Raw genomic sequence first — 24,555 nt, 5'->3', positions numbered from 1 at the left:
CTTTTTGTTCACATGAAAAAAATCAGTATTTTTTGCTAGGAAATTATATATTTTTTTAAAGCAAACACCCTAGTGAATAAAATGGCATGCAACGTATACGGGGTGACACCGGACCAGCTCCACGAAAAGGTAAGTTGTTAAGAAAGCCGACGATCCCCGCAGGATGGATCGGATCTGCGGATTGAGCATAATGGATCAGAGTCCGATCCATTATGCTCAATCCGCAGATCTGATCCATTCTGCAGGGATCGTCGGAGGGGGTGTCACCAACCCTAGGGATGCCTCTGATGGGATTGTTTTACTAGGGGGAAGGGGGGTGTGCTTCACTGTAAGCACACTGATCCGGAAGGGTGAGCTCATCCATCCAGAGCAGTGTTCCCAAACTGACAGGGAGGAGGGCTGTTGGTAAACAATGCAGCTCTCCTCCCTGTCTGTGATTGCCGGTAATCACCGGCCGTGGCCACGATCGGCAACACAGGTATGGTGCGAATACACAGGTTGCTTGTGCCCCCTACCTGGAAATGCAAAATCACGTATATATACTGTATGTGATCCTGTGCACAGGTGCAGCCCTGTAGCAGTATATCTGCTAGAGGGCGGTCGTTAACTGGTTAATTAACTGTTAATATGGTAACTTTTGTTTGTTAATTTTTTTTTTACTCATTTAACATATATTTACATATTCCCATTTAAAAATAGCACACAATTAAAAAAAAAAAACTTTATTTAGTTTGTTAATAACTTTGCAATGCTTTGTACCAGAATCATAATTTTGGTGTCATTTTAAACAGGACAAATTGAAGCATAAAAGGCGCACATTTCATGTGCAGGAACATGATTTATTTTTAAACTAACATTGCTCAATAAGAAAAAATGCAGTTTGTTTACATAGTTACATAGATGGTAAGGCTGAATAAAGACTCCAGTCCATCCAGTTGAACCTGTGTGGGTGTGTATGCGTGTGTGTATGTCCATATCATGTCCCATATCCCTGTATACTACATTCACCCATCTAATAGGTTTTTTAAACTATCTATACTTCCCACGGACACCACCGATTGTGGAAGGGAGTTCCACATCCTTACCGCTTTACCAGTAAAGAACCTCCATTGCAGTTTAAGGTTTAACCACTTCTCCTCTAGTTTCATAAAGGGGCCATGTGGCTTCTTAAGCCCCGGGAAAATGAATTGTTTTCTCTGTATGCTGGAATCACCCAGGGCTGCTGGTAGAAACCCCATACAGCCAGCCCGACAGCCCCCCCCCCCAGTTTTCTATGTTTCAGTTATGAATGAACACAGTGAGTGATTGGTGAGATTGCTTCATTATGTTCATTAAGGAAAGGAAGGGGCTGGTAAATGTGGCATATTTACCCTTCCCCCACTCTCCATCCTTGAAGATCCTATTGTGTGCTTGCAGCTGCTGGTGGGAAGGAGAAGAAGGAAGCGCTGTGGGGGTGGGGACACACAAAGGGGCTTGGGCAACAGGGGGAAATGTGTGGTGCACAGTGAGGGTGATGGGTGCAGCGGGGGGGGGGGGAGGGGGTTATTTACTGAAACCAATCCCCTGTATGGCTCTCTCTGCTATGGCTGAAAAATGGCAGGAGGGAGAGGAAGCCAGCTTTCAGCTGCTGCAGAGAGAGCCATGCAGGGGATCAATTCCATGAATTGCCCCCCCATTGTGCAGAAGGCTGTCCCTGCCCACATTAGATTCACCCAGCTGTCTGGCCTGGGCCCCATACAGGAGGACTGGTGGTACCCCCTTATCCGCGACCCTGGAATCTCCTGTCAGGAAAGGAATCCCCGTGTGTGCAGGCACATGAATTTAAGGAACTCTGTAAATGCGCAGACATGTGCACAAACCAGTAAGTGAGCGGATCACACATGCGCATATGCGAACACGAATTCACTTTGGTGCCACAAGGATTGCACTATTGCAGTCTGTCAGTGTCATTTGGACTATTGCATTCCTGTGTTCCTGATACCAGTTACTACCTGATCTTCTGTTACTGACCCGGTCTGCCCCTGATTCTGCTCTGATTGCTGCCTGTACTGACCCTTGGCCTGTTCTTGGAATACATCTCTGCCTGCTCCTCCTGTCATATACCGTCTGCTGTTACCGACTCTGGCTTGACTTCTGACTACGCTCCTGCCTGCCGCTTCATCTGCTTGCAAGTTTCCGACCCGGACCGTCTGACCCTGCCTTGTACCTGTCCTTCAGCTGCCTCTGCCATCCTGTGTCAGCATCAGTTCCAGGTCATCTGCAGCCTATCCAGTCCTGGGGTCCTGCTCTCCTGATGACACATCAGCATCAACCAGCGAGAGACTTTCAGGCACTCCTTCCACCCCATGCTCTGGCGTTCCTGTCACCTTACCCGGGGCTCCTGAACCGGGGCTATAAGAGAGGCCTTCCCCCGCACTCCAGGCTCCTCCATCAGGTACATTACATCACCATGGAGGTATTTGTATATCGCTCTCATATCTCCTCTCAAGTGTCTCTTCTTCAGGGAGAATACATTTTGTGTTTATAGTCGTTCCTCATAATTGAGGTCCTCCAGTCCCCTTATTAGCTTTGCTTCCCTTCTCTGGACTCTCTCCAGTTCCAGCACATCCTTCCTGAGGACTGGTGACCAGAACTGGACGGCACACTCCAGATGTGGCCAAACCAGAGTTTTATAAAGTGGTAGAATTATAGTCCTATCTCTGGAGGAGATTCCATGTTTAATGCACGCTAATATTCTGCTGGCTTTGCTTGCTGCAGCTTGGCATTGCATGCCATTGCTGAGCCTGTGATCTACTAAGACCCCCAGATCCTTTTCCATCCCGGAATCCCCCAATGGTTCTCCTCCCAGTGAGTAACTTGCTTTCATATTTTTGGACCCCAAAGTTCATTACTTCTAACGCTAAATTAGGAGCAGAGTATATACAGAGTTCCCTTGGTGTGGGCACTGTGGATTCCGCATATATTTGCAAAATGTGTGCAAACAAAACCCTCTGTTTTTAGTGCAAACTGTTAGACAGGGCTAATTCGGTTGTTTTGCAGGCTGGTCGGCTCATTTTTTTGATATCTTGAGCCCCCCCTTCAAGGTGTGTTTTAATAGGCGATTCACACTTAAGTGTATGATCCCCCCATGGCTGAAATCCATACTACAAGATGCATTTAATCTGATGGTTTTGCACATTACTGGAATGAGGAAATCTGCCATGGTTTGATGATATCTGGTGACTCAACCCCACCTGATGACGTCACCTGTATGCAGAGTTCCCATCTCCAGAGCACCTTGGAGTAGGTCTTATGTACTCCAACGCACAAGAATTTGTGCTATCTAGTTGATTCATCATTATTTTCTGAAAACTCTTCAGAGGTATTAAGTATTATGTGAATTTCTATGCTCAGATTTTCAATGCAAAATTTTTTTTATTGCCTGTCTTGGTTAATCTGTCAGTTCTATTACTAATGATGCTATGTTGCCATGATACACCCTTGAAGGATTTCACCGGCTGAGGTTATGTATAATTGAAAACCCAATAAAGTTTCTTAAAAAAAAAAATCCTGATCACTTGCCCAGAGTAGTTCCTTGTTACTATGGTAACATTGTATGGCTTTGGTCACAGTGTGCTGAAAAATAATAGTATAAAAAATAGAAAATGTAATAAAAAAAAAAAAAAAGAAACAAAACAAAGAAAATACAAATTCAATTATTATTATTTTCACCAAAGCAATGTAGCAGAATACATTTTGACCTAAATTTATGCAGAATTGTTATTTATTTGCAAAATTTTATAATGGAAACAAAGAAAAGTGTGGGTTTTTTTTTCAAAAGTTTCAGGTGTTTTTTGTTTTATTTAGCAAAAAAAAAAAAAACTCAGTGGTGTTTAAACACCACCAAAAGAAAGCTCTATTTACTTGAAAAAAAATTATAAAAATGTCATATGGGTACAGTGTTGCATGACCGCGCAATTGTCATTCAAAGTGCAACAGTGCTGAAAGCTGAAAATTGGCCTGGGCAGGAAGGGGGTAAAAGTGCCCGGTATTGAAGTGTAAAAGGAGTTCCCCTACATATCTGAGGATGTTACAGGTTACTTGGTGGATACGGCTGGGGGCACAGCACATAGCTCAGCATTGTATTAGCATGCAGTCATTTGCCCAAGGGTAGTTTGAACTCTTTAGTTTTGTACTAAAATCCTCAAGAGATTTCCTGTGGAATTGCTGAAGGTAATCCTATGTTCATCTGTGTATGATACTGAAAAAGAGCTGCTACTGGTAAAATACGAATCATGAGCCCTTACACCTGCCACTGTCATGACTCTGGGGCACCAATTACTACTCACCTAACAAATACATTTTTTGGATTCATCTAAACATTCAATCTCCTGTTTGTCCAGAATAGTTGGAAGTTGTTGAATAGCATCATGACAACAATATACAAATATTCAGAGTATTGTCTTTATATTACATTTTCATTGCAATAATTTTTATTTTTATTTTCCAAAAACATAACATGCTCCAAGTGCACCCACAACAAGGGGGCTAAGAAATGACACAGAATAGCAAATATACATTGTATCCAAATGAATCAAACACTAAGATTAAGTCGACTGTATGGGGAGTCTGATTCAAATACTAGAAAAAAAAAAAATGTATAATTCGGCAAGTTCCATAAAAGCAGATTTCATATCAATGGATGCAACCAGAAAATATGAAAGAACCTAAGAAAATATGAGTAAATAAAAAGGAATAGAATGAAGGGAGGGGGGAAGAGAGGGCAAAGAGGTACCATAGACTCAGGACCATCTCAGGCATCAACTATTAATGGCCAAAACTGGCCAGGTGCAAAGAAGGGAAAGAATAATCAATCCAAGATTCCACATTTTTGAGAAACTTAGTGAGAGAGCCCTTTAATATGCTGGACTTCTGTTCATTGATCATTAAAGTGGTCATATGGTCTTTCGCTCCTTAAAAGAAGACAGTTGGTTTCTTCCAGGCCTGTGGATTGGTCCGCTTAGCAGACAAAAAATAAATTGGAAGCAAATTTCTGAATGAGTCAATGTAGTGGAGCTAACATGGCATTCTTAACAATCGTCAGGTGAAACAGTATGTAAGAGATCAAAGACTCTGGACCAAAAACCAGTCAACTGCAGACACGACCACCAAATATGTAAGACATCCCCTTGCTGGCCACAATTCATGAAGCATTTATCTCTACATCTGGAGTTTGCATTGACTGTCCAAGCAGGAACCCAGTACCACCACATGAGCATTTATATTAGATTTTCAACTCTGGTGGTCTATATTTACAGTGGCCTAAGAAGCAACATTACTACATTGATCCAACAGGATAAACTATTCAGTGATATTACAATATTACACGTGTGGAAAATGTGTATGCACCATATTTCTAACCTGGTTGAATTATCCTTGTAGAGTTCAATGGAGAAATACACTGATATAGGTCCTTGGATGGTGTTTATTTGCTGTTTGCTAAACATAAGTTGGATTGAACATAACCTGGATTGAACATTTCATTTATAACATTTTTGTCTGGTCTATGGGAAGATTTGAAGACGTGTCCACAATTTGTCTCTTGCAATCTATGTATTTTGTATGTAACTATTTATACATGAGCGGGGCCCAACTGATTTTTATAATATTGTTTTTAAACAGTTTGGACAGATAAAAAAAAACATGCAAAAGTGTTAATTGTGTTGTATTATTATCATTATTATACTTGTATATTGAAGTCCATCACAAACCCCTAAGATGAGGTCCATCACAAACCCCTAAGATGAGGTCCATCACAAACCCCTATAATGAGGTCCATCACAAACCCCTAAGATGAGGTCCATCACAAACACCTAAGATGAGGTCCATCACAAATCCCTAAGATGAGGTCCATCACAAACACCTAAGATGAGGTCCATCACAAACCCCTAGGATGAGGACCATCACAAACCCCTATGATGAGGTCCATCACAAACCCCTAAGATGCTTTTTTCAGAACAAGTTACTTGGTGGGTAATGCTCGGGGCACGGCACATAGCTTAGCATTAGACACAACGTCACGTTTATTAGCATGCAGCCATTTGGAGTCCCGACGCTCATCTCCTGGGGGCAGCTTGAAGGTGAATTTCTGGAGCAGAGCAGAGAGGAGAAGGAAGAGCTCCATTCGGGCCAAACCCTCTCCGGGACAAACACGCTTTCCTGTAGAAGAGTTGAGGTTGAGGAAAATGAGGCAGAGTTATGAATCCACACAAACAACATGGCTGTTTTACTCGGTTTAATATTTTATCAAATGCATCAAAGATTTGCTCATCTCAGATTAGTAACACATATTATAATGACACGAATTGTAAATACAATATTTGTTAGAAATAATGTGCACAAGGTTATAGATCAATGCAGAACAAGAACTGAGGAGGGAATCCCCGGATTAATGTAGGGATTCACCAATCCAATAGTTTGTAAACTGTTGGAGGGGATGATAAGGGACCGTATTCAAGAATTTGCTGATAAAAAAAAGCATCATTAGCGGTAACCAGCATGGCTTTATGAAAGATTATTCTTTCCAGACCAACCTGTTAACATTCTATGAGGAAGTGAGCTGTAATCTGGATAAAGTAAAGCCGGATGATGTATTGTATCTAGATTTCACCAAAGCGTTTGACACGATACCCTATAAACGCTTAATGTACAAATTGAGGTCTGTTGGCATCAACAATAGTGTATATACCTGGAGAGAAAGTTGGTTGCAGGGGCAATGCAAAGGGTGGTGATAAACAGCGTAACGTCTGAATAGTCAGGAGTTGTGAGTGGGGTGCCCCAGGGCTCTGTCCCGGGACCAATTCTGTTTAACTTGTTTATAAATGATATAGAGATTAGTATATATACACTATATTACCAAAAGAATTGACACCTTTCCAAATCATTGGATTCAAGTATTCCAATCACCTCCATGGCCACAGGTGTACAAAATGAAGCCCCTAGGCATGCAGATTGCTTCTACAAATATTTGTGAAAGAATGGGTCGCTCTCAGGAGCTCAGTGACTCCAAGCGTGGTCCCGTGATAGGTTGTCACCTGTGCAATAAGTCCATCCATGACATTTCCTGGCTACTAAATATTCCACGCTCAACTGTTAGTGGGATTATAACAAATTGGAAGTAACTGGGAACAACAGCAACTCAGCCACCAAGTTTTAAGTCATGTAAAATGACAGAGCGGGGCAGCACATGCTAAAGCGCACAGTGCGCAGAAGTCACCAACTGTCTGCAGAGTCAATAGCTAAAGACCTCCAAACTTCATGTGGCCTTTCAGATTAGCGCAACAGTGCATAGAGAGCTTCATGGAATGGGTTTCCATGGCCAAGCAGCTGCATCTAAGTGCAATGCAAAGCATCAGATGCAATGGTGTAAAGCACACCGCCACTGCACTCTAGAGCAGTGGAGACGTGTTCTCTAGAGTGACCAATCATGCTTCTCTGTCTGGAAAACTGATGGACATGTCTGGGTTTGGTGGTTGACAAGAGAACAGTAGTTGCCTAACAGCATTGTGTCAAGTGTAAAGTTTGGTGGAGTGGAGGTTATGGTGTGGAGCTGTTTTTTAAGGGTTGGCCTCTTAGTTCCAGTGAAGGGAACTCTTAAGGCGTCAGCATACCAAGACATTTTAGATAATTGCTCCCAATTTTGTGGGAAGAGTTTGGGGATGGCCCCTTCCTGTTCCAAAATGACTGCGCACCAGTGCACAAAGTAAGGTCCATAAAGACATGGAGGAGCCAGTTTGGGGTGGAGGAACTTGACTGGCCTGCACAGAGTCCTGACCTCAACCCCATAGAACACCTTTGGGATGAATTAGAGCGGAGACTGCAAGCCAGGCCTTCTCCCCCGACATCAGTGCCTGACCTGACAAATGTGCTTCTGGAAGAATGGTCCAACCTTTCCATAGACACCCTCCTAAACCTTGTGGACAGCCTTCCCAGAAGAGTTGAAGCTGTTATAGCTGCAAAGGTTGGGCCAACTTAATATTGAACCCTACGGACTAAGACTGGGGGGGACATTAAAGTTTATGTGCGTGGAAAGGCAGGCGGCCCAATACTTTTGGCAATATAGTGTATTTTTCAGTGTGTTCACATACAGTCTTTTTGAAGAATTCTCATTTTTAGTCCTGGGTTCATGGATGCCAATATTCCCTCCAAGTCTAAGTCCTAGAGAACAGCCTCATCCTTGGAAAATTTGCTCTACTTAAGTTGAGTGTTTTTATCTTTCCAGTATGTGCTCGTTGTTTACAACTAACATTAAATTAAATCATGTTATGGTCACTGCTACCCAGATTTTCTTTTATATGAACATTAGTAATAAGCTCTGTATGGTTTCAGATTACCAGGTCCAGCAGAGCATCATTCCTAGTTGAGGTCTTTATGAATTGTACCATAAAATTGTCTTGTAATAAGTTTAAAACATTTTTGCCCTTTAACTGTTCCTGCAGTGCCATTACTCCAGTTAATTTCTGTGTAGTTAAAATCCCCCATTATTATCACTGTCCCAGCCCTTTCTATCTAGGCAAGGAGCTGAGTCTCCACCTATAAAAAAACTCTGATTACCTTTGTAGTACGCACCCCCATGTGCAGTTCCACCCATAATGCTTCAGCCTCATCACACTTTCCATCAACCAGGTCCTCTTTCACATTCAGTCTGAGATCACTTCTCACATAGAGACAGACACCACCACCTTTCCTATTTACCCCGTCTCTCCGAAAGAGAACATAGCCAGGAATATTAATGGCCCAGTCATGTGAAGAATGAAACCAAGATTCAGCAATACCAATTCATTCATAGTTCTTTTTGTGCACCAACACTTCCAACTCACCTATTTTACTTGGCAGACCTCTGGTATTGGTGAACATACACTTGAATTCATTGTCACATTTTGCACACGCATTTTGCATATTTTTTATTTTAGTACAAATAGTACCATTTCCAATGGATGTTTGTAACATGGGAACCTCTTTATCACCTACCATAGCCCTCCTCCTATCTTTACCCATTCCACCCACCAATAGGGACTGACCCCTGTCAGACCTGTCTGCCCCATTGTAATCTAATTCTCCCTCCCCCCTCAATCCTAGTTTAAATACTCCTCCAGCCGTCTCATAAACCAACCTCTCCCCTAGCACAGCAGACCCCCCTCCATTTAGGTGCAAACCACCTTTAGCAGATAGGTTGTACCCCAATGACAATTCAGCCCAGTGCTCTAGACACCCAAATCGTTCCCTCTTGCACCAGGTCTTTAGCCATGCATTTAGTTCTCTAATCTCCCCGTCTTTCCTGAGTTGCGCATGGCACGGGTAATATTTCATAGAATATCACCTTGGAGGTCCTTCCCTTCAACTTAGAGCCTAGTTTTTTTTAAATTGACTCTTAAGCCTCCACCTTCCATGTATTTGGTCATTGGTTCCAACACAGACCAAGACAGCTGGGTCATGCCCAGCCCCTCCTAGTAATTCATCAACCTGGTCCAATACATGCCGAACCCTGGCACCAGAGAGACAGCAAACCATTCAGCTGAGGTGATCCTGGCAATAAATTATTCTATGAGTCTTTTGGATTATAGAATCTCCTATTATCACCAAATGTCTAAGAAAAATTATAGGCAACAGGATGACATCATTTCCTGGATGAGAAATAGAAGACCTGGGTTGGGCTCTATGACTGAATTTTAGTGCCTTTTTTTCAGTCTTGACTGAAGTGTTTATTCCTTGTCTGGCTCCTTGTCTGTTCAGGACAATGTAATAGGTCTGTTTAAAGCCCATATCCCAACAATCTGATATCCATCTTCACAATCCTCCTGTCACTCCTTCTGTTGGTCACCACAAAATACCCAGTGCTTCCAAGTATGAAGAAGACATGATCCACACCTGTGATGCAGTCCTTGGGACTAGTGACTAATAACTAGGCCAGAACAGTGTCACATGGTTGAGGGATGACATCAGCATCCCATGTAAGCTCCAACAATGGATATTCTGCAGGATGAATGACAGTGGAAGGATTGGCAATGGAGCACTGTGAAGGTGGTAAGAGGGAAGTATAAGGTGGTTGAGGGTGTCTCTTTTCCCTAAGTGGGCAAAGCAACAAGGTCTCTTTAAAAACAGGGCTTGACAACATTTGCTTAGAATCTAGAAGCTAGCTAAAAAAGTTAGGAGTCAGGTTTTTTTAGTGTAACATGGGTTGTCAGCGCCCGCGACTTCACACAATGCAATTTGCCTGGTGACAATCACAGCAAAACTGCACCACGTTGTAGGCCCTATTGAAAATAATGGCACCTGAACCTGCATTTTGCTATCACAACAATTTTGCTGCGATCCTAAAACTCCCAGGTGTGAATAGAGCCTCCCTAGTTCACACACATTGTACGCGATTCTGGACCGGTTCTGAAACTCACAGGTTCGCATGTCAGGCTAGATTTTTGTGTTCCTATTGAGGTAGTTCACAAAGATACGAGCCACACACATTGTATTTTGAGTGCCATCATGAACAGGGTCCTGTGCGAGTTTTTAGTGGTGCAGTCCAGACTTGCAAGTGATAGAGTACAGTGGCATGCGGAGATAAGTGTTCACATAGGAATGCTATTTACAGGAGTTTTTGCGCTGAAGTCTATGGGGAGCGACTTCCAGCTGAAGCCTATGGGGCACGACTTCCAGCTGAAGCCTATGGGGCACGACTTCCAGCTGAAGCCTATGGGGCACGACTTCCAGCTGAAGCCTATGGGGCACGACTTCCAGCTGAAGCCTATAAGGCGCAACTGCCCGCTGAAGCCTATGGGGCGTGACTCTCTGCAGAAGCCTATGGGGCTCGACTTCACGCAGAAGCCTAGGAGACGCAACTTTTCGTGGAAGCCTATGGGGCGTGACTTTCCACGGAAGCCTATGGGGCGTGACTTTCCATGAAAGCCCATGGGGTGCGACTTCCCACTGAAGTCTATGGGGCACGACTTCCCCTTTGAAGTCTATGGGAGGCAGTATGTGAAGCCAGGTGCCAGGAGGCAATTTCTAGTAGCCATGGTGAACTGGTGCCTGGGATTTGTCGAGCTCTGCTTTAAAAACTCTACAAGAAGCAGGGGCGGACTGACAACTCATGGGGCCCCCCGGGCAATAGGAGATCATGGGGCCCCTGTGTCCTTGCTCAAATGCAAAAAAGCCTATGAAAAAGGGGCCAGGGGCATCTCATGGGGCCCCCTACTGACCCCGGGCCCTCGGGCAGTGCCCGAGTTTCCAAATAGTCAGTCCGCCCCTGACAAGAAGTCAGATCTTCAGACACTTGTGTGATATATTTCTATGTATTTCAGTGAAGAAATTGTTTACTTTACCCCAACCTGGCACTGACAGAATAATGTTATGGATTTCTTACCGGCTGAGAATGGCATGAAGGCCACCCGATTGCGGAACTGTCCCTCCTCATCCAGGAAGTGTCCAGGATTGAACCTTTCTGGTGTTTCCCATTGAGAGGGGTCATTAAGCACCGATGTAAGGAATGGGATGATGATGGCGCCCTGGTAAAGGAGAGAGTCACCATTATACATGAGAACAATCACATTATACATTGTACAAGCTCAATGCCAATTAAATCATGTGAATGTCTGGGTGAAAATGTAACTTATTTATCTAGCAGTAAATGTTGGAATAATGAGGAAGAGTATAGTAACGACGAGTATTAGGTGCCCGAACAGGAAGAGGATTGTTATTCATAAGCTTTTCTACACAACAGTAGAATACATTCTGCTAACATAAAATATTAAAAGAAAAACTCATAATGAACCGGCTGCATGATATAATAATTGGCCAAGTGCAGTACAAGTAAGTGGTCATTTTTCTGGCAGGCAGAAATACATCATTTGCCTACTCCTATATGCCTACTCCCAAACCCTACAACTTTCCTCCTCCATACAGATTTTATTGATTTTAGTTGCCTTTTTATTTTTAGCTGTGTCACATCACTATTTTCCTTATTATCTGCACTCTCTTGCATAAACACGGGCTGACGTATATCACAGTCGTATACCTTCGGGATGATGTATCCACGGAACTTGATATCATTGGTCACGGCATGGAAGAGAGCAGTTGGTGCCAAATCTAGAACTCTCTGTATTTCATGGATGACGGCATTGGTGTACGGCAGTTGAGGTCTGTCTTCAATTCCAGGTAGACGCAATGACTGTGTCACCTCATCAATTTCCTGTTGAACCTTTGCTGAAAGATAAAAAGGAGGTGGCTGTGAGTTCCTAAAAACATCTAGGGAATTGGTAGACATTTTGAAAAAAAAAAAAAAACAAACTGCACAGAGCTGCAGGAGATGACTGGTTGTTTGATAGCTTCATGGAGACAACTGATGGAGTTGAGTGTTGCAAAGTACTGGGCAACTGTATAGGATAAGTGGTACTCGTCCGTAATCACCCAACATTGCAATAGTGTGCTCCCCTTCTTTCTCAAGGCTTCAGCTAGTACTGGCAAGCATTGGACAACAAACTCCATGCTCTATTCATTTGCATGGCAACACTTCGATCTATCAGTTGTCTCCATGCAGCCATCAAATAACTAGTCGTCTCTTGCAGCGCTGTGCACTTGTTGGCCACGTAGTGGTCAATGAAGAATGTGACCTGTGGGTTCCATGAGACATGTAGGTATAAAGAACATTTTTTTAGGTTCTTAATCTTCACCTAAACGTCTTAAATGGTTCACTAAAGAGGTATGTAGGATAGAAAGAGAGAAAAAAAATCAGCATATAGGAGAAACAGGAGATGTAGCTGATAGAGAATAGTATAAAAATAGCCAAAAGAAAGCCAAACACATTATCAGAGCTGCCAAGGTACAGAAAGAGGAGGAATTGGCCAAACCTATTAAGTTGGAGATAAAACCTTTTTTAGGTACATCAGCGATGGAAGGAAAAATTGACAATTGGGTCACTAAAGTGAGAACTGGGCACAACACTTACAGTTGTGTTCAAAATAATAGCAGTGTGTTGAAAAAAGTGAATAAAGCTCAAAATCCTTCTAATAGCTTTTATTTCCATCCACACAAATGCATTGGGAACACGACACATTCTATTCCAAATCAAAACATGAAGAAAAATAGATCAAATTTCTGTTGTTCCTCTAAAAAAATTGAAGAAAAGTGAACATTAGACAGTTCAAAAAAAAATGGCAGTGTTTGTATTCTTCTTTACAAACTCAAACATTCACTATATAAACTGAGAAATGTTTGAAGATTTTGCTTTCCTTTGAATGACTTCATGAATATTTGGTTGTAGTCTCACTGTTTTGAGAACTGCTGTACATCTGTGTTGCATGGAGTCACCCAACTTCTGGCCCCTGTGATCAGGTATTCCAGCCCAGGATGATTGGACGACATTCCACAGTTCTTCTCTATTTCTTGGTTTTGCCTCAGAAACGGCATTTTTGATGTCACCCCACAAGTTTTCTATTGGATTAAGATCCGGGGATTGGGCTGGCCACTCCATAACGTCCATCTTGTTGGTCTGGAACCAAGCTGTTGCACGTTTACTGGTGTGTTTGGGGTCGTTGTCTTGTTGGAACACCCATTTCAAGGGCATTTCCTCTTCAGCATAAGGCAGCATGACCTCTTCAAGTATTCTGATGTATTCAAACTGATCCATGATCCCTGGTATGTGATAAATAGGCCCAACACCGTAGTATGAGAAACATCCCCATATCATGATGCTTGCACCACCATGCTTCACTGTCTTCACAGTGTACTGTGGCTTGAATTCAGTGTTTGGGGGTCGTCTGACAAACTGTCTCCGCCCACTAGACCCAAAAAGAACAATCTTACTTTCATCAGCCCACAAAATGTTGCGCCATTTCTCTTTAGGCCAGTCAATGTGCTCTTTGGCAAATTGTAACCTCTTCAGCACACGTCTTTTTTCCAACAGTGGGACTTTGCGGGGACTTCTTGCAGATAGCTTGGCTTCACATAGGCGTCTTCTAATTGTAACAGTCCTCACAGGGAACGTCACACCTTCTTTCATCTTCCTGGAGCTGATTGTTGGCTGAGTCCGCGCCATTTTGGCTATTCTTCTATCCATTCCAATGGTAGTTTTTTGCTTTCTTCCACGTCTTTCAGGTTTTGGCTGCAATTTTAAAGCATTTGCGATCATTTTAGCTGAGCAGCCGATCATTTTCTGCACTTCTTTATATGTTTTCCCCTCTCCAATCAACTTTTTAATCAAGGTACGCTGTTCTTCTGAACAATGTCTGGAACGACCCATTTTCCTCAGAATTTCAGAGAGAAATGCACTGTAACCAGCATGTACAACATTTTCTGCCTTCCTTCCTTAAATAAGGGCAATAATTGCCACCTGTTTTTCAAAGAATGAATGACCTCACTAATAGAACTCCACACTGCTATTATTTTGAACACGCCCCTTTCAATGAGTGATTCAATGACACAGAATCAGCAGCATGCATGTCATGACTGTTGGGTCTGTTGGATTTCTATTACTCTATTACACCTGCTAGGAAATTATTTGCCATGTAGAAATATCATTTCTACCAAAAACAGTGATTGATCCGGTTAGTGATGTCTGACTGCTAGTATTTTGAACATGAGTATTTTTGTTATCCTATGTATCTATGCACACATAGGTTTTAATCAGCATTTTTTGGCTGAAACACTCCTCAGAATTAGTGGGTTTCTAGAGGATTTTGTTTAGCTGTAAAAACACTCTAACGTGGCAAAGCTGCGTTTTTGGACCTTTTTTTAGCAAAAAATATTTTTTTCTGTGTAAAAAAAATGGTAAAAATTGCTAAACGTGGAAAAATGCAGTTAAACGCTAATGCAAAAACACTAACAAAAACCGCTGAAAAACAATTTTACACAGCTGAGGCTGCCAGCGTTATTACACTGCCCAGTGTGCATGGAGCCTAATAATGATGGTTCATTTTTAGGATTTCTGGAGGCAGAGGTAGCAGAGGAACCGACTCGGTTAGAGCTTAATAAAGCAATGGGCCGTGATGGATCATCCCAGAGTTCTGAGAGAACTTTGAGGTCTAATTGCTGAACCATTAATGGATCTATTTAATCAATCTCTTCTAACAGGAAAAGTTCCCCAAGACTGGCAGACAGTTAATATTGTACCTATCCACAAGAAGGGCAGCGAAGTACAAGGTGGCAATTACAGGCCAGTGAGTTCAACATCGGTACTAGTCAAGTTAATGGAATCTCTCCTGAAAAGAAGGATCAATGATCACTTAAAAACACACAACTTGCTGGACCCAAAGCAGCATGCCTTTACTGGTGGCAGATCATATCAGACTAATCTAACTAATTTTTTTTTACTATATTACCAATATGCTGTGGACACAGCCTACCCTAGCTAAGCATTTGATACAGTTCCGCATAATGATCTAATACAAATGTTGTGCTTATCCATTGGTGGTTCAGTGAATACACATGTAGTACCCTCCTAGTTAGCTAGGGGGAGCTAGTTAGGTTTTTTAGTTAGAAAGCTGAGCAGCAGCCTGGGTGATAGTCAGCTGGGTCAAATGTAGGTCAGGGCTGAGAGGCTCTGCAGATCACTTCCTTGATGCCTCCCCCTGCTCTAGAATTTTGGAGAAGATTCTAGAAGCAGTGAGCAGGAATGAGGAGGGGCTGGTCTGCCTACTCAAGGGACTCAGGACAGTCCCCAAGCAGGAGGCTTGGTGTGGGTCCAGCCCTTAAGTGTGACTGAGCCTACTCAGCAGCAGCAGAGTTCGGGTGGAAGATGTGAGGAAGCCCACATTGAAGGGGCCTACCTACAGGCAGGAAGATGGAAAGGAGGATCGCTCATCCTCACTGGCCCCCAAAGCAAGCACCACCTGTACAGCCAGGAAAGGAGTCGGCCAGCAGAAGACCTAAAGGCAGCCAACTACCTACACCAGCTCACAGGAGAGTGACTGAGTGAGTAATCCTACACCTCAAGGGGAAGACAGCACTCTGGTGGGAAACCTCATTAGCTCATTACCGGGACTGTTCAACTTACTGTGGTAGGCACTGGACCCCCTTGCCCAGGGATTCCTTCAGGCAGCCAGATAAGAGAATGATTTATCTACGGTGATATACCAGAGAGGCTGGAGAACTCTCCAAATACTTATGTACATGGGTTTTTTTTTTTGTTTTTTACTTTTAATAAATTGTAAAGATTTAAAAACTTCTTTCATATTGTCATTATGGGGTATTGTTTGTAGAATGTTGAGGAAAAAAATGAATTGAATCCATTTTGGAATCAGTCTGTAACATAACAAAATGTGGCAAAAGTTAAGCGCTGGGAATACTTTCTGGATGCACTGTAGTGCTACACACAACTGGCTAAAGGATAGATACCAGAGTGTGGTTGTAAAGAGGGTTCATTCAGAACAGAGACCACTCACTACTGGTGTAGAACAAGGCTCTGTACTAGGTGCTGTTCTATTTAATCTATACAGTATATAGGTAATATAACTAGAGGATTGGTGGGTCAGCTGTATCTGTTTGCTGATGATATCCCTGAAGGTCCCAATTCCTCTGTATAGATCTTTATATCGCTAGACAGGTCACCAGCAGGAGGAAGGAGGTCCTGATTCCTCTATATAGATCTTTATATCACTAGAGGGGTCTCCAGCAGGAGAAAGGAGGTCCTGATTCCTCAATATAGATCTTTATATCACTAGAGGGGTCACCAGCAGGAGGAAGGAGGTCCTGATTCCTCTGTATAGATCTTTATATCACTAGAGGGGTCTCCAGCAGGAGAATGGAGGTCCTGATTTCTCAATATAGATCTTTATATCACTAGAGGGGTCTCCAGCAGGAGAAAGGAGGTCCTGATTCCTCTGTATAGATCTTTATATCACTAGAGGGGTCTCCAGCAGGAGAAAGGAGGTCCTGATTCCTCTATATAGATCTTTATATCACTAGAGGGGTCACCAGCAGGAGGAAGGAGGTCCTGATTCCTCTGTATAGATCTTTATATCACTAGAGGGGTCACCAGCAGGAGTAAGAAGGTCCTGATTCCCCTATATAGACCTTTAGTTAGACCTCATATAGAGTACTGTGTCCAATTCTGGAGACCTCACTTACAAAAAGATATTGATAAGAGATCCAGAGATGGGGAACCAATATGGTGAAAGGTCTGAGGGATAAATCATATCAGGAGATGAACTTCATATGTATAGTCTGAATCATTTAAATACAGCAAGGGGTTGAATAAGGTTCAGGAGGGCAGTATTTTAAATATGAAGAACACGGGGACACGACCTCAAACTAGATGTGTGAACATTCAAAACTAACCTTAGAAAGAATCTTTTTACCAAAAGAGTAGTTGATGCTTGGAATAGACTTCCAGCAAAGGTAGGAAGTTAGCCAACCACAAGTCAATTCAAACATGCTTGGTACAGTCCTAGATTTATACTCAGATGAAAAAATTATATAAAACAAAAAAAATCCAAAACATGTATAAACTTAAACAAAATGGGGCTGACTTGATGGACCACTTGATCTTTTTTTTCTGCTTTTCTATGTTTCTGTGTCTTTTCGGAGCACTGCCTGGGTTAACATTATCAACTCAAAAGTTGAACTGCAGCCATTTTATTCTTTGTGGTGAAGTGTTGGATGAAGTGGGTAAGGGTTGGAATATCTGACAGACAAACATAAGAGATCATATTGAATTCTGCGAGGGTATTATTGATCTTACCCTGGACATCAGAATAGTGAGCCAAGAAGATCAGGCAGAAGGTCAGGGTGGTAGCGGTGGTGTCAGAACCTGCTGCTAACAGACCCACCGCCATGGCCATCAGGCTGTCATCACAAAAATCTGGGTCCTTTTCATTCTCCACCTGAGAAGACAGAAGGGGGAACAACATCAGGAGGCATAAACAACACGAATGAGTCACATACTACAGCAGGTTGCCATGGCATGACAGTATAACATATACACACACTATATAATTTTTCTAAGTACCATGCAAAAATAATATTTCATATATAAATCCGAACAGGTAAGTATTAAAAAAATAATATTAATTAAAAAAAATAAAATAAATATATATATATATATATATATATATATATATATATATATAGTAGAGTAAGTATATATAATTTATTTTTTTTTTAAATACTTACCTGTTCGGATTTCTTTACGTTGAGAAACTGTGCCCTGCTATAGCTCATGTGCCTGGGTCTTTATGGCATGCCGATGTTCCTTCAGTGAGGGACAAGGAAACATAAAACCCACAAGTGTGTCTGCAGTTCTTTAAACTGAGCAAATAAAGGTCTCACTACCCACCAGCCAACTACATAAAATTGATCAATTTTTATTTTTTTGTAGTGTTTTATAAAAAAAATTGTCAATAAAGTTGTAGGAGAGGAAAGGGAAGGCAATATGCTGTGGTAAGGAAAGGGAATAGAGGGGGAGAATTAGAAGAGAAGATAATTAGATGAAGGGGGGGATAAAGAAATAGGATGATGAGAAGAAAAGAAATAAGAGGAGAGTAGGGGAGATGGGAGAGGAGGGGAAAGAAGAGGAGAGGTAAGTGTTGGAATACAGTGTTCCTGTATTTTGTGCAACAACTACATCAGTATTCACTAGAGATATATTCTTCAACCAGCAGATGGCAGTGTTTTTAAGTTTTTAGCTGCATCCATGGTATGTTTTGTGCAACATAATAAAAGAAAATGACCAGTCACACAGCTGTAACAAAGTTTTCATTTGCAAATCTGACAAACCAGAACTACCAATCTTGGAAATTCAATATGAAAATGCTGCTAATAAGAGATGGTACAGTCTTTGCCAAAAATATTGGCACCCCCCCATTTCTGTCAGATAATGCACCACTTCGTCCAGAAATGTGTTGCAATCATAAATGTTGCGGCATTCTCATGTTCACTTTTTTGTGTCATACCAATACAGTAAAGAAATAGAGAAACAAAAAGCCAAATCTACAACATTCCACACAAAACTCCAAAAATGGACTGGACAAAAATATTGGCACATTCTTAAAACTAAGAAATAATTGCATCCCCAGTTTGTGATGCTCCTGTAATTTGTAGTTAAACTCATCTGTATCAATGACCAGGCGCTGACAATATAGAAATCACATTTGCAACCAGTTAAAATGGTGAAAAATGGCCTCCACCTTTCTGTTGTGTGTCTCTGTGCCAAATGGAGCATAAAGAAGAGAAAGAGCAGAGAATTTGAGAACAAAAATTGTGGAAAAGCATGGACAATCTCAAGGTTACAAGTCCATCTCCAGAGATCTTAATGTTCCTGTATCCATTGTCAAGTTTACAGCCCATGGCACTGTATCTAATCTCCCTGGACATGGACAGAAGAGAAAAATTGATCAAAGATTGCAACAAAGAATTGTTTGACTGGTGGATAAAGAACCTTGATCAACTTCCAGGGTACAACTGTTACAGCTCTCACTATATGTTGCTATCTGAATGAAAAGGAAAACTATGGTAGGAGACCCAGGAGGACCGCACTGTGGACACAAACATATAAAATCCAGATTGGAAGCCAAAATCCTTTTAGTAGAATGTGCTGTGGACAAACAAAATTCCAGCTTTTTGGTAAAGCCCATCATTCTACAGTTTTCAGAAAAACCAATGAGACCTTTAAAGAAAGGAATGCAGTCCCTCCAGTCACACATGGTGGGGGGTCATTGATGCTTTGGGGTTGCTTTGCTGCTTTAGGCACTAGATGTCTTGACCACGTGCATGGTATTTTGAAATCTGAAGACTACCAAAGAATTCTAGGGTACAATGTATGGTCCAGTGTCAGAAAGTTGGGTCTCCGTCAGAGGTCATGGGTCTTCCAGCAGGACAATGACCCAAAGCACACATCATAAAGCACAGAAAAGGTTTCAGACAAATTGCTGGAGAGGACTAAACTGGCCAGCAATGAGTTCAGATCTCATTCCCATAGAGCTCCTGTGGAGAGATCGCAGAACAGCAGTTGGGAAAAGGAACTCTTCCAATCTGAGAGAACTGGAGCAGTTGGAGAAAGAAGAGCGCTCCAAAATTCCAGTAGAGAGGTGGAAGAAACTCATTGATGGTTACAGGAAGCCATTCATTTCAGTTATTTTTTTTCCCAAGGGATGTGCTACCAAATATTAAATTGAGAGTGCCAAAAATGTTGTCCAGTCCATTTTTGGAGTTTTGCGTGGAATGTGTCAGATTTGGCTTTTTGTTTCTCCACTTTTTTATATCATACCAAATACAAACAAAAGAAACATGAGAACGCCAAAACATTTGTAATTGCAACACTTTTCTGTGTGAAGTGGTGCATTATCTGACAAATGCAGGACGGGACAATATTTTTGGCCATGACTATGTGGAAAAGTATAAAATTAAGTCAGGCCATAACACTCTTCAGGAGGAGTGGATAGAGACAGATCAGAAAGCTTAGAGTACAATGTCTCTTAAATATATGTATGATTTGATCATCTTCTACGCCAAGTATGAAACTGCTAAAGAAATGTGGGAAGGATTACAAAAGCTGCATGAAAGAGCTAATCTCAGCAATACATTGTTTTTGATCATACCAAACCAAGATGATGAAAAGTCAGGACATGCAGGATTACATAAGGCACACCATGGAAATGGTTTAACGCCTGTGAGGTATTGGAGAAGAAATAAAGATTTTCATATCACAGAACTATCACTTTTAGAGGTTTACCAGAAAAGTTATGAAACGCTTGTCACAGCACTTTATGCATATCCAAATAATGGACAGACAATGGAAAGTGTAAGGGCAAGCTGGTGGATGAATATAAGTGCAAAACAGCATTAATAGTAACGGTGCTTCTGTGGCAAAGTCTGCTTTAAAGATGAAAAATTGAAATAAAAAAACAGTAACATGCAACAAGAAACACTTGATTGATAGTCAGAAGGTTAAATTTGGGTCAGGAGATGAGGCTCTGCTGACCAGCCTTCTGGAATTTCCCCCGCTCTAGATCTTTGGAGATGGATCTGAAAAGTGGCTGGTTTGTACTCTTAGGTGATCCTGGCTAATCCCCAACAGGAGGCTTGGCAAGGTGCCAGGGCAACCCTTTAATGTGATTGAGCCTGATCAGCAGCAGGAGAGTTCAGGTGGAAGAGAGAGAGAAGGATTTGAGGCTGGGGGACAGGAAACTGAAGAGGCCCAGGTGGAAAAGGGCTCACCTGCAGACAGAGGACCTTGGAAGGTGGAAAACATTGGAATTCACCTGCCCCCTGAAAGAGGACCACCTGTGTGGCAGGAAATGAGCGGTCCAGCAGAAGACCTGGTAACAGCCATCGACCCTCCGGCAACACCGAAGAGGGACCAAGTGAGTAAATCTGAACCGCCTGAGCCAGTAAGGGAAAATGAGTACTCTAATGGGGAAATGGATTTGCTATATTACCCGGGACTGTTTCATACTGCAGTGGCAGGCAGTGGATCTCCTGCCCAGGGAGTCATCCAGTACAGCTGGATGAGGAGAGGAGACATCTGGGGTGGTACTACAGGAGATGCTAGCTAGCTCTCCAGAAGAGAAACTTTGCTGTAAAGACTTGTACATAGTTGCTAAGGAGTTTGTCCTCAGTTGCCATTCCTTGGGCATCCCATACACCCCTTTACGCCATCCAAGTTCTAAACCCTTCAATAAGAAAAACTTCAAAACAAAGCTCAAGGACTGGTTACTGTCGCCTACTGCAAGTCTGAATGAAGGAAAGGTGTGTTGCCTGGCTGTGCAGGGCTATAGGGGGACCCAAATATCTTGCAACTCCTAAGGGGTGGTGCTACACAGGCATGGTGTGTTTATTCACCTTGACCAGAGTAAAAACAGAAAAAAAATCACCATAGCTAATGGGCAAATAATGGAATCGGGACAGTAAAGTAAACCATCTCCTATTCCTTCTATTTCCCAGAGTGTCCCTGCTCTAGAAACTAATCTTTTATCAGTGAAGAAGCTCACAAAACCAAAGCAATGTAGTGACCTTCCAAGATGACAGTTGTGCCATCACAAAAAGGGGGATATCTTACTTACAAAGGCTAAAATTACAGATGAACTATATCAGCTGAAATGCAATGATGTGGTTAATACTACCAAGGAGGATAAACATTCAAACTGCATTCACACATGGCACAGAGAAACTGGGCACAAAACTCCTGACATAATAAAGAAATTAACTGAGAATGGAAGTGGAATAAAAATTAGTCCACGTGATCAAACAATGAAATGCACCAGCTGTATAAAAAGAAAAATGTAAGAAAGTGCCAGAGAAACTTGAACGACATTTGGATGACGTAAGCAACAAATTTGGCAAATTGCAGAATGTATTGTGCACAGACAATGGATATGAATATACAGGTGATAATAAACAGACGATTCTCAGATTCTTAGTCCTTACATGCATTACACCTCACTTGCTTCAGCCCGAAGGCATAAAGAGAAGTCACTGTATAATTTGAGACCTCGCGCATTCGCAGTCCATGAACAGTCCTTGGGAAGCTCCACAGCAGGCCCTAAGATAGGGTTCCTGAGAAGGGCAGATTAAACAGGCATCAATCTACCCCTGTGACAGACTTCCATCACTGGCCACCACCGCTCCATCTCCTGAACTGGCTGCTCCTCCTTCCTTGCATAGATGTTACTTTCCTGCTGACTTGACCATCACTGTAATGTTACATTTCATTCCCCATTAGCATTCACTGCAGGAGTGCACACTCATTCTCTTCTCATCAAGTGATCAGACCAGACATTGTTGAAAAAAAACAAAAAAACTTGCTTTACTGAAAAAGGCATCTTTACATTTTATGCAGTGGTATCAATACAGTCCAGCAACAGAGTAGTTTTTTACATATTGATGGTTACTTAGAAGGTTTCTTTATTAACAAACACTTAACATTCAGTATTCTACTGGGAACATAAGCTGTGGCTTTGCCTATGGCAGTGGTGTACCACTGAATTATGACACCTCCCACTAGTAATGATTCAGCTTCTTCCTCCAGTCTCATGTTTGGGTCCCACCAAGGCTTACTCCACCGTGCTGAGGAGTGACTACATCTCTATGGTATGGGCTGTCACATGCTTTCCATAAAACCAAAAGTCCAAAAGGAACCAATTCCTTCCATCTATTTACCCTCTGACAGGAAATGACATAATCCTAAGGCCAACGCACCAGCGGTCACAGTTAACGCCAACAATTCCGGTTCGTAATTCCATAACTCACATTACAAATACAAACAGTTTGCATCTGTCTACAGTCCCTCCTGTTAAATGCAGTACGTCCCCATACTTATAATATGATGTTCATATATGTCAGTGAACATCAGGATACACAAGGAAACATGACGTTCCCATCAGTGCTGGGACAAAGTCATCTAGCATCCAGGGCAAAAGATGCCAAACTGTGCCTCTGCTCCCCCCTTCATGATGTGCAAGTTTAGGAGATCCTACACCCAGCAGTCACTTTCTTGTCAAAATCCCTGCCACTGTCCCTACTCCTGTCACTGGCTCCCACAATGACACAGGGCAAACCCTTTCAACATCTGGAAACAAAGGCTGGTGTCAAATCCCTCAGGCGTTGGCTCGGGATCTGAGTGGGAAGCTTCCATGGTACCCTAACAAATAACCTCAGTTTATATAACATTGGTATATCTGGTAGGGTGGTGAGTATATGACACCATAAAGAACCATTCAAAGCAATCCCCAAGATTTCATCCTCTCCACTATAACCTATTAAATTCACACCACCAGGGCTGGTGCCAGACTATTGTGTGCCTTAGGTAAAACCAGCGACTTGCACCGTCACAAACCCAACCCCACAAAAAAAAATTAAAAATAAAAAAAATTAAACTTTAACTGTAGCTTTACTTCACCCTTCCTAGCACACATCCTCCTTTCCCTCAAATTTGTCACGCTGGCACAAATACTCTCCCCCAAATCCCCCCTCCTAGTACAAATTTGCCCCAAATCCCCTCTCCTTTCACAAATCCTCCCCCATCCCCTCTCCTAGCACAAATCCCCCCTAATCCCTCCTCCTAGTACAATCCCCCCTCCTAGCACAAATTCCCACCTCCCCAATCCCCTCTCCTATCACAAATTCCCCATCCCCTCTCCTATCACAAACCCCACCCCCCATCCCCTCTCCTATCACAAATCCCCCCATCTCTTCTCCTATCACAAATATCTCCCAATCCCTTCTCCTATCCCAAATCCCCCCAGCCCCTCTCCTATCACAAATCCCCCCATCCCCTCTCCTATCCCAAATCCCCCCCAGCCCCTCTCCTATCACAAATCCCCTCCATCCCCTCTCCTATCACAAACCCCCCCCCAATCTCATCTCCTAACACAACCCCCCCCATCCCCACTCCTAACACAAATCCCCCCCATCCCCTCTCCTATCACAAATCCCCCCAATCTCATCTAACACAACCCCCCCATCCCCATTCCTAACACAAATCCCCCCCGTCCCCTCTCCTAACACAAATTCCTCCCCAAGCCCCCCCCCCCCCTCCCTCAGAGCACAAATCTCCCCTCCCACCACCAATCCTCTTCCTTCAGTCCCCCCCAC

The 24,555-nt window shown here is 42.6% G+C and overlaps 1 protein-coding gene across 1 annotated transcript in view; it reads right to left on the bottom strand.

Moving 5' to 3' along the window:
- Positions 1 to 4,438: 4,438 nt before the first annotated feature.
- The window catches only part of LOC149450362 (cytochrome P450 2C20-like), a 45,195-nt gene continuing 25,078 nt past the window's right edge, over positions 4,439 to 24,555 (bottom strand). The window contains exons 6-9 of the mRNA XM_089692061.1: positions 17,708 to 17,849; positions 12,047 to 12,234; positions 11,396 to 11,537; positions 4,439 to 6,198 (exon numbers count right to left, since the gene is read on the bottom strand). Coding sequence (XP_089548187.1) covers positions 6,002 to 6,198; positions 11,396 to 11,537; positions 12,047 to 12,234; positions 17,708 to 17,849 — 669 coding nt within the window. The 3' untranslated portion in view covers positions 4,439 to 6,001. The remainder of the gene's footprint in view (positions 6,199 to 11,395; positions 11,538 to 12,046; positions 12,235 to 17,707; positions 17,850 to 24,555) is intronic.

This window comes from Staurois parvus, unplaced genomic scaffold (assembly GCF_062004578.1).
Source record: "Staurois parvus isolate SC_StPar_1 unplaced genomic scaffold, SC_StPar_1.0 ptg000575l, whole genome shotgun sequence".
Classification (NCBI taxonomy): domain Eukaryota; kingdom Metazoa; phylum Chordata; class Amphibia; order Anura; family Ranidae; genus Staurois; species Staurois parvus.
The sequence above is the reverse complement of the archived record's forward strand: the minus strand, read 5'-3'. Positions and strand labels throughout refer to the sequence as shown.